This window comes from Rhamphochromis sp. 'chilingali' (assembly GCF_963969265.1).
Source record: "Rhamphochromis sp. 'chilingali' genome assembly, chromosome: 2".
NCBI classification, from domain to species: Eukaryota; Metazoa; Chordata; class Actinopteri; order Cichliformes; family Cichlidae; genus Rhamphochromis; species Rhamphochromis sp. 'chilingali'.
Window position 1 is genome coordinate 46,207,317 of NC_137930.1, and position 11,134 is coordinate 46,218,450.

The window sequence follows — 11,134 nt, forward strand, 5'->3', positions numbered from 1 at the left end:
GCCACAAGCTGAATTTTAACATCAAGAAATCATTACGGCATCAGTGTTCAGACCTGACTGTAGTTGCAAGTGGATCCCAAGTCAAAGAGTGGCAGCATTTATTGGGCTGTTTTTCATTATATTATAGATTTTTCATCAATCTATAAAAGTTATAAAAGGAGACAAACGCCGTTAATAATAAATTACATTGCAACAATGCTGCTACCGGCAAAGTCTACTATTTTTTCCAAATTATAAATGTATTTTAGGATATGTAAAATTCCATCACTGATATTTGTATAAATGACTGATTTGAATTCCAAACAAAAAAAGACATAAATCAAGATCTCAGATTGCATTATTATACATAAGAATGGATGTCTAAAGAACAAGGTCATTCTATATTTCCATACTAAGAAATATAGAATAACCTTTTTGGTCTTATGGAAGACCAAAAACCAACAGCATGTTTGTACTTTTTCTTTTTTTTTTTAAAAAAAAATGATTAAGCATAGCTAACATTTTAGGCACTATTTGTGTTTCATTTCTAATTTGTTGGGATTTTTCTAAATGCATATCAATCCATATTTAGGATCTAGCAGCCCAATTGTGCATAAAGAAAAGATAACTTTTATCTTATCTTTTTGCACAATTTTATGTACAATAAAGTACTGAGTCCTAAACTAAACTGTGTTCATTGAGATTAAAGTTGATAAAGAATGAGGACAGATGAGAAATTAAAGCGAAAATATGGATCCTGGGCTTAATGCCGTGGGAGCAGTTTGATTTCACAGTATGGGTCCACAGAGACATTTTTCTATGCTGATGAGAGTGATCTTTTCCAAGATGACAAAACCTCTATCCATGGCGCGCAGTGGGACTGAATTAATGATGAAGGTGAATAATATGCTGTGGCCTTTGCAGTAACCAATTTTCAACCGGTTGAACAGTGTTGCTTCTACTCTGTGTTTCCATGCATGTCAAAGTAGAGTTGCAGAGACTTGGAGAGTTTGTGCTAAACCGACTGAAGCTACTGGTGACACTTAGGGAGACATAAAGTGTCTCCTGGTTTTGTTTGGTCAGAGGAGTAATTTGTTGTAGGTTGTGATCCTGTGAATGCTAATTAAGTATTATAAAGGATGAAATATGACACAACTTAGCTAAGTCATTACATAAATAGAAAAAGCAGATTGTGACATTGCGCTGGTTTTGTATCATGAATCCTTTAATTTCTGAAACAAAATAGATTTATTTTGCAGTGAATAAATAGCATACATAAATACAGTTTCTCAGAGATACACTATTTCTTTGATGCTAAGGATTTTATTTTCAGGAGCAGGATAAAGACAGGCCTCTCTGTTGGACATACAATCAAAGGGTCTGATTGGATAAAAAGGAACAGGAAAAAAAAAAGACTGCATCTACAAGAAGACAGAAAATAAACACAATCACATAATTACACAAAACATGTGGTCCGGTCCCTTAAAATGGTGCTGCGGTCTCTGGGATGTCAGTAAAATGTACTTCGTTTTAAGATGTACGGCCGCCGAGTCTTAGTGATGTGCCCCACTTGCCTCTTCAATATGTAGGGTGACTTTCGTTTCAGTGGAGCGTCGCTGTTCTCCTCTGAATACTCTAGAGAGTCTTGGAGTAGCTGTGAGGAGTGAAGGGAGACACAGCAGAGGATGAGTGTCACGCAACATGAGGGAGTGTGAGGGGGGCGGGCGGCAGGCAAACATGTTTTGGTACTGACTGCTAATCTGCAGGTGTTGTGTTAACATTTAAAAAAAGAGAAATGCCACAGTGCGAGGAGCCAAAAGTGGAGAGAAAAACGATGACAGCGAGTGAGGAAGAGATGAGGAGGCGAAGTGGGGGAGAGGGGAGATTTAATGAAGTGTGTTTGCTTTAGGGGAGAACACACATACTCCTGTGTGTTCTGGCGATGTGAGTGAGTAAGTGTGTATGTACACAAGTCTGTGTATTTGTTTTGACTGGGCTTTTGGTTGACAGTTACTTCTCAACAAGTAGCTTAGGTAGGAGATTAGGACTTTTGAGAATTTCCTTAGCTATCCATAATTTCCCATATGGAAAAGAAATAGTAAAAACTTATATGTGATTACTTATGAAAGTGGCCACTTTCTCATTACTTTCATACATTGTTTTAGTAAGTATCCAAAACATACAAGTTTCATTATATCATTTTTCAAGGGATCTTATATCTGTTTTCACACTTATATGCTTTTCATACAAGTTTCACACAAGACAGATACAAACTTTATAAGATTTATATATATCTTTTCCATATGGGTATGCAATGTTGTTATTTGAAAAGTAGCCCACACAGCAAAAGAAAGTAAGTTAAAGATGATTGTCTGACCCTCTCCTCCCGGTTCTGCAGTACTCGGCAGATGTGTTGCAAGTTGTACATTTCATCCAGCAGCTGGAGGCTCCCCTCCCTCAGACCCCCATCCTCCTCCTCCCCACTCCACGCCTCCTGGCGCAGGGCGCTCAGCATCTTACAGAGGTTGGCCAGAGACACGCGCCAATAGGGGGCACTCTGCTTATTCTGTTTCATCTGCACAGAGGGCACAAGATACCAGGATGAGACAGTTAAATGGATTGAGTGGTTGGGTTTTTAACACTCAGAGTGCATCACTTAATCAGATTCCTGCTTTGAGCAATATTTTCGTTGGTGTTTTCGTGTATTTTGTGAACTTGGGTGAAGTGAAAACTGTACTGACCACTCAAGAGGCTGATGTTTCAGGTGGTTTAGAAGCTTTTTGGTTTAATGGGGATTGTTTTCTCTCGTGAAACATTTATATTGACAGAAATGATCTGACTGAAAAACGACATTTTCAGGTATTACTCAATCCGCGTCCTCAACACTGTAAGTACAAACTGTGGCCATAATTTTAAAATTCAGCCAAACTGTTGATTCGATACCTCGATCTGACTTAATCATTTTGATATTTGTCATTTCATAGCTTATGTTTGAGCAAACAGAATACAGTCAGTATTGTGAACTACACCTTAGTCTCACTTTTAATGTACATTTTGCATTTGCAGCAGTAAACACTCAGGTAGTTCCTTTAAAAAGGGACTGAGGATTCTGCATGTGAGACTTTTACAATGTAATCTAAGCACCTATTATTTCTTAAAGACACATGCACTCAGAGTGAACAGAGTGAGACTACTGAGTTATAATCTAGTGTCTCTAGAGTGCAGTGAGATGGTAAAGAGCCCCCAGAATCCTCTGTGTGTACTGGCTGTCACGTGCATGTTGCAGTCAAAGATGTCAGTGTCAGGGAGGCTCACTCATCATTTATGACCAGTGGAAGTATCCTCAAATATAAAGACGAAAACTCTTTTTGTTTGCCAGGCAGGAGACGTGGATAAAAGCTTTAGTGGCATCAAATGAACAAGCGTCAGGATCAAACATAGGCAGCTGACATTTGGAAATTGCCCATGCACAAAAGACAAACTAGCTGAGTTAGTGTGGCCATGCAATTGTGCTGTAATGTCATATGAAAGATTGTGGTGCTTCACTGGAAATTTCTACCTTAACGTTAGTCTCCTGGGCTCTTTAGCGTTCACAAACTTGCATTTTATAGAGACGCAAAAGTTCAATCTAAATTCCAGCATCGGAACAACTAACGATACTGAACACAGAGGTCAGTGACTCACTATGCAGAGTAATAAGAAGGTAATTTAGTTGTATTCAGTAGAGAATGAAAAACCACAATGGAGCATTAACCGTGGTATCTAATCAGATGAAAGGAAGGGAGGAGTATATCAGTCAATTTTATTGTCAAATATATAGTGTGTAGATAAAGAGCCACAATTAGGTCTATCTTCCACCATACTGCACTTTCCAGCCTCTTGAGCAGTCTGTCAGTCATGCAGCAAGTTATTATTACAATCATCACCCCTGAGCAACCTCTGAGCATCGGCAGCTATGAATCAAATGGCTGATTTGTCACCGTCATGTCTCCGTGTGAGCATCGCAGTTTTTCATCAGCAAGAACGGTAAAAGATGTGTCGTAACTATACTGCCAGGTCCATCTGAATCCTATTAGGATCGGCCATCCGTCTGTGCATGCCTTTGGTTCCACATTCACTGATTTCATACCTGATCTTTGCATAGCCTCAGGCAGACATCAGATAAATGTGATAAAAAGCTCAAGGTTACAACTGAATTAGAATGCCCAATCTCAGCTCTTATTTTCTCCTCGTTTCAAAGCACTGCAGCAAATGGAAAGGTGATTATTTGTTATTTTTCTGAGCACATTTGAACTGGATACACTTTTAAAAAGAGCAAATTGACTTAAAAAAAACAAAGTAAATGCTCAGGCAGCCTGAGTGGCATAAAAAGCCTCTTGTGGTAAATTATTTATCTCCCACTCAGCATGAGCACAACCGCAAGCTGAGGTTGCCACTGAAGCGTGGATGTAGATTTCATGAAAGAACACCTGGAAAGCCTTTATCGGCGAGGTCAGAGACCGACCCGGCAGGATGAAGCTTTTCTTTCCAGTCTCTGATATCACAGATGTAAAAAGACCAGATACCTTGGAAGTGAAGAGACTGCTGAGTAGTTCCTCTTCTAGCGCTCGCTGCTCCTGGTCAACATCTGTCAGTTACAGAAAAACAGCTTTACAACATTCAGATTTCACACAAATAAAAACACAAAACAAAAGATAAAACATAAACAAAAAACATAAATAAAACATAAACATAAATCAGTATAATTAAAACAAATATACTAGGTCTAATCTAAATGTATACTCAGTCGGTTTCATTTGAACTGATTCCATTAAATTTAATGTTTTACATTCTACTTGTGTGACAACATAAAAAAATTGACATGTTATCCAACTACTTAAAGAAGTCAGTATTTTGGGCATAAATATTTTTGGAGTGTAGTTTAGTTCAGTCCTCAATGAAATGTTATTTAAATTAACAATTAAGTATAGTTTCTCATCATTTACATTTGAATAGTAAAGTGGTGAAGAAACCCAGCCCTCGGTATCTGATGGTGGTCATCTTCATCACTATTGATAACAGAGTCCCCGTGCACCCTGACAGTGACAAAAATATTGATAACAGAGTCCCCGTGCACCCTGACAGTGACAAAAAGCAACACATAATATCAATAAGAATTCCATGTGCATCTCTCTCTCTCTCCCTATATATATATATATATATATATATATATATATATATATATATATATATATATATATATATATATATATATATATATATATATATATATATATATATATATATATATCCTTTATTTGGTTATTGATCCAAAAGTAACTATCATCTAGTAACAATCCATTCTCATTTTGAGTATTGGAAATAGTTCAGTGTAAACTGCATTTAATGTAAAATAAATGAAACTAATTAAGTTTCATTTCCCTAACATAAGATCAAACAAAGAATGAGAACAATAGTGTAAGTTACATTAATAGTTACATTAATAGTTTTTTCTGCTGTGCCGTGTTTGGAAGAGGTGAAGTGAAACTGTCATAAAAGCCCATATTCACATGTGACTATGGCCACTTTTAAGCTTTCAACAGGTGACACTATTGATCAGCCTGAGTCCCAGTGCACCCTGACAGTTAAACAAAGCGCAAATTATGCATGGATTTAAAAGAATGGAAGAGGCAATTGATCTTTGAGGGGGAAAGGGGTTTTATAGTAGCCTAAAAGAGCTGTAATCCTTGAGCAAAATTAAGATTTTCACTTATACAGTTATTTTTTTTAATAAACCGAGGTTTAAAAGTTAGCTATGTCATGAAGTCACACGCCATTCTCTGATTTTTCCCGAGAGAACAAATCAGGTTATTTCAGTATTTAATCTAAAGGACCAAACTCAAAACCATCCTGTTTAACCAACTTTGCCATTCAAGGTTTTTCAGAAATATTTGCAGTAATTTTTCCTTCTTTTATGCACATGCAACATTTCAGTATGATGCACCTGTTTTGTGAATAAATCCATAAAGTTCTACATAGAAAACCTGTTGAAAGAACACCAGTGCTTACCTGTACAAAGTGCACCACATGTTAAACAGAGGAGAAGCATACACGCCAACTGTGTCTGCATCTTGATCAGAACAAAAAAATCTGAAAAGAAATACCCCAAAAGAACAAAAAAAGGATCCCACACTGAAGAATTCACCTGAGGAGGAATCTAGTCCATAAGGTTAGGGGCCAGACACAGACAAAGAGAGGCTGGAGACACAATTTAGTGAAGCTGCTGTTTTGTTTTTTCTTGTTCTTCTTCTTCAGATCTATACACGCTTAAGCAGTTTCTGCTGCTGGGATGTGAAGCACAGTGGGCTCCATTCCCTGGGTATATAAGAGCCAAAATGATGTCACAGCATCTGCCCCCCCCCCCCCTTACCCCACCCACACAGACACACATCTCCATCCCCACCTTCCCACCCATTACCACATCCCACTCATTCTCCTGTGTCATCAGATGTTTCATCCGACGACACTCCGGCATCATGACGTGAAAGGTTTTTGCGTCAAGGTTTTGAAGATGTGGTTATTTCCCTTCATGAATGCACACAGTCCGAGGTTAGTTTTGCCTCATGTTCCACTGATGGGTACCAGCAGTGATGAGGCAGGATGAACGAATCAGGCTCACTTTTTGCTTCACAGTTTGAACAGTCTTTTCATTTTTTTTCTAATTCACCAGGTTGTTGTCTTGGTTAACAAACAAAACCACTACATGCTAAAGGCTCAAATATTGGTGACGATTACAATTTAATTAACGTGAAGGCACAACTCTGTCCATGTTTCTCTAAAGCAGGTTTTACTTTGTAATAGTTTTTTTTTCTACTATAAATTCCCGCTGACATAAATGTAATCCATAAACCAACAAATAGCTTGAAATTTATTACTGCATTGCATGATCATCACAATCAGTCCACAACCTGCAGATGTTGGGATTTCTGTTTTTGACTTTAATAATAAAAAGCTTTTTCACTGGAGCTTAACCTGGCTTTTACAACTTGTTAAGAGGACCTTGGAAACAATGACTAAGAAAATAATCTTACCACCAGGTCTGTTTGGTAGATTTTTGAAAGCTTTCCATCAAATATCCTCCAACTTTATTTCTCTTTTTAGGATTATATTTTTGCTTAATTCCATAGAAAACACTTTTAAATCAGCATACTTACTCTATGAACTTAAGAGCAAATATAAACTCATGCACTAATTTCTGATTCATTTTGTTAGTGTAGTTTAAATAGAGCTGTTTTCTGGTTTTGTTGCCAGAGATGGGCAGTAACGCGTTACAAGTAACAAGTAACAAGTAACGCGTTACTGTAATCCAATTACTTTTTTCAAGTAACGAGTAAAGTAAGGGATTACTATTGCAAAAACGGGAATTAGATTACCGTTACTTTCCCGTAGGAACGCTGCGTTACTGCGTTACTGCGTTACTAAAACCGTGATTTTTTGCGAGAATGTCTCATGACAGTGACGTGCGAAGTTCGTGGCAACAGCTGTGTGCAGATCAACAATGGATCACATATCGATTGTGGGAGAGAGTGTGAGCGTGCAGCGTTTAAAGCGTGGAAGTACTGACCTTACTTTGAGTTTGATCCCATAAAAAGTGACAAAAACATTAGCGTCCATCGTGCGTGGGAAGAAAACTTCTTTTTACAGCAAAAAAACCCCTAAACTTCCAAGCAAGCACCGAGTGCGCTACGACATAATGGGAAATTCACAGAGAAACTCGTGGATTCTTCCACTGACTGCTGCGGCACACCTGCACCAGGGTAAACCTCCGCCTACCCCACTCCTGCTTTACAGGTGAAAATAGAGCAACAGGACCGCTAGTCTTTGATTTTATTTATTTTCTGCTGTGTTTTACTTGCATCTATTTGAAAGACTGAGTGTAAACACACACAAAAAAATATTTTATGTGCTGGAATGTGCAGAAAATAGGTTTAAATATTAAACAAATTTCTTCCAGTCAGAGAATGTTGCATATAATTTAATTTTTGCTTGATGCATAAAGTTAAAAGATTAAAAATAATAAAACAAGTTTTAAAAAGGGACCTTTCCATTTGATAACATTTTGTATGATGGATTATGCAGAAAAAGTAGAATTGGGCTGAAAGATCTATCACTTTATTACCTATTCAGGTTGTAAATCGTGTTTTTAAAAAGTAACTAAGTAACTAGGTAATTAATTACTTTTGAAAATAAGTAATCAGTAAAGTAACAGGATTACTTTTTTGGGGAAGTAATCAGTAATTAGTTACTGATTACTTTTTTCAAGTAACTTGACCAACACTGTTTGTTGCACAAAATTGTAAAGGGGGAGCCATTTGTTGTGACCGGTTGAGCCTGAGGAAAAAACATGAGATGAGGTAAGTGAAGAAGAAGCCTTCTGGGAGCCTAACTCTATTGCAGCTAACCAATGGATGGTCCATGGTCACCTGATCCAGCCCTTACTATAGGCTACATCAAAAGGGAAGTTTTAAGCCTAATTTTAAAAGTGAAGAACCTGTCTGTCTCCCAAACTGGGAACCGATTAAGGTCAAATTAGTTCAATTTAATTTTATTTATATAGCATCAAATCACAACAGTTGCCTCAATGTGGTTTATAGACCCTCTGATAATACAGAGAAAAACTTCTCAATCAGATGTCACACTCTGGTGACAGTGGGAAGGAAAAACTCCCGTTTAACAGGAATAAACCTCTGGCAGAACCCGGCTCAGGGAGGGGCGGCCATCTGCAACAACCGGCTGTAAGTGAGGAGAGGAAGACAGGATGAAGACATGCTGAGAGAGCCAGAGATTAATAATAAATAACGATTAAATTCAAGGAGACAGAAGAGGGACCTGATAGCTGAAAGTTCCACCTCAAATTCTCCTTTAAAGATTTGTATGTGAGGAGAAGAATTTTAACTTCTTTATTTAACAGGGAGCCAGTGAAGAGAGGCCGATGTAGAAAAATAGGATTTCTCTTTCTAGTCCCTGTCAGAATTCTCACTGCAGCCTTCTGATGTAACATTTAACTGCAAATGTGTCTGCAGAAGCAGACACCGACAACCATTAATGGGTTTAACGTGTTTATTGAACAGATAGTAAAGGGTAGGTGAGTGACTTAGAATGCTACAACCTTTATGGGAGTCTCTACTGAAGGAGACAGAGTGCATGCAGGTAAGTCTCTGTAAGTTATTAGAGGTGAGAGAAAATTCTTACTTGTAATTTGCTTGAACAGGGATTTAAGAGGGACTGCTGGCACACAGACACAATACCTTAGGAGTAGTGAGTGGGTTGGTGGAAAGTGGGGAGGCAGGTGAGATGAGGGTGAGTCCTTCTGTCTTCAAAGCTCAGATGATGTCTGTAGAACTCCTTGGTGAAGCATGGATCAGGAAACTTGAACAGAAGAAAGACAGCACAGGCCGAGAGTGGACATAGGGAGGCAAAGCAGAGAGAGAAAGAAAGACAGACCAAGAAGAAAACCCCACATCTGCCCAACCATAACATCTGGATCAAATGAAAACCTTTTCAGGGAGCTTCTGAACGAGCAGATAATAATTATTTACAGGAGTCCAGTCATTGTAGGTAGTCCTATATATACCTGTTACGGCCCTAGCAGGGCCTCCTCCTGAAGGTGCCTGTGTGGGCGTGTCCCACCACCTCTTCTGCCTGAGGTGCCACCTTTCCCTTTTGTGCAGCTGACTCTCGTCAGTAATCAAGGAGATTTAAGCCCAGGGAAAGGTGAGCTCTGGGCCAGAGTGCCAGTAGTGTGGTTGCAGCTAGTGAGCTGTATGTTTGTGTGGTTACAGCTAGTGAGCTGAGTGTTTGGTGTATTTGCAGTTAGTGAGCTGCTCTTTCTTTTTGGCTTACGTTTTACTTTACTGACCAACGCCTGAGTTTTGTTTGTTTTCTTAAATGGTGATAGCGGCTTGTCCGTCTCTTTTAGTTGAGCTACTTTAATAAAACTCTTTAATTTAACCCTCATACCTTCTTGTCTCCTTTTTCTGACCCGGACACTTTTCGTTACTTCCCCCTCACCGCCTAGACCCCTCAGGGGAACGTAACAATACCTTTAATATGCACACTGAAGGATATATGAAAGAATAAGTGAATATATCAAAGATTCCTTGCAGTGTTATTGGAGCCCAAGGTAGTACCATCAAGGCTTACATGTCTATTAGGCACATCTGAAGGTTCAGTAATTGATTTGTATCTCCTGCCTTCATGAGAAACTGAGTTTTATCAACATAGCAATGAAAGTTTTTGCAGTTATTTCTACTGACATTGTCTAAGGGAAGCATGTGCTGTCAATAGTATTGATCCCAGCCCAGAACCCAGAAGAATTTTCCCCTAATGGTTAATTTTATTTGTAAAGAAATTCATGAAGTCATTAGCAGTTAAGGTCAAAGGAATACTTGGGTCAGCAGAGCTCTGACTCTTTGCCTGGCTGCTCTGCTGAACAGAAACTGTTTTCCTCTATCAGATGTCTAATCATTGAGGGCTTTTTAAAGAGTAGCAAAGTATTTTTTCCAGATCAGAAGAAGGTCTTCTAATTTAGTGAAATGCCATTTCCTCCCTAGTTTAAAAGTTGCTTGCTTTAAGACAGGTGTGACTTATACAAAGCTGTACGTTTCTCTGCTTTGTTGAGTCATAGTTGGGCTGTTACATAGGTAACAAGATAATCTGTCTCTGAAGGAGTAAGATTCAGGTAGCTGCTCGCATCATGAGTCAGTACATGGTATTATTGAAGATAACAGTGCAAGGATCATGTCTTTAAACTTTGTTACAGCACTTTCAGAGAGACCTCCACTGTAATGAAATGTATTCCCATTATTGTAAATTTAAATTTAAAAAATGGTCAGACAAGACATGTTTTCAGGGAATACTGTTAAATACTCAGTTTCTATGATGTACCATATGTCAGGACAAGATTCAGAGTGTTTTTAAAATGACGAGTCAGTTCATTTACATTCTGAAAGAAGCTAATTGTGTTTAAATCACATACAGTGTGGAGGCTGTTGCTCTCAGCATTTACACTAATGTTAAAATCACTTTCAACGATGAGTTTAAGTAATGCTCAGTCAGTTGTTTTAGCTGTGTGTTTTTGTGGCTACCCTATTTAGTAATTAACCCCCAAAAACAA

General features: G+C 38.3%; 1 protein-coding gene across 1 annotated transcript; it reads right to left on the reverse strand.

Moving 5' to 3' along the window:
• Positions 1–1,203: 1,203 nt before the first annotated feature.
• Positions 1,204–6,294, reverse strand: nts (neurotensin). Its single transcript, XM_080876467.1, has 4 exons — positions 6,028–6,294; positions 4,545–4,606; positions 2,357–2,554; positions 1,204–1,633 (listed from the first exon to the last, which is right to left on the reverse strand). Exons 1-4 carry the CDS (start codon positions 6,086–6,088, stop codon positions 1,490–1,492), a joined length of 465 nt encoding a protein of 154 aa, XP_080732593.1. The 5' UTR covers positions 6,089–6,294; the 3' UTR covers positions 1,204–1,489.
• Positions 6,295–11,134: the final 4,840 nt, after the last annotated feature.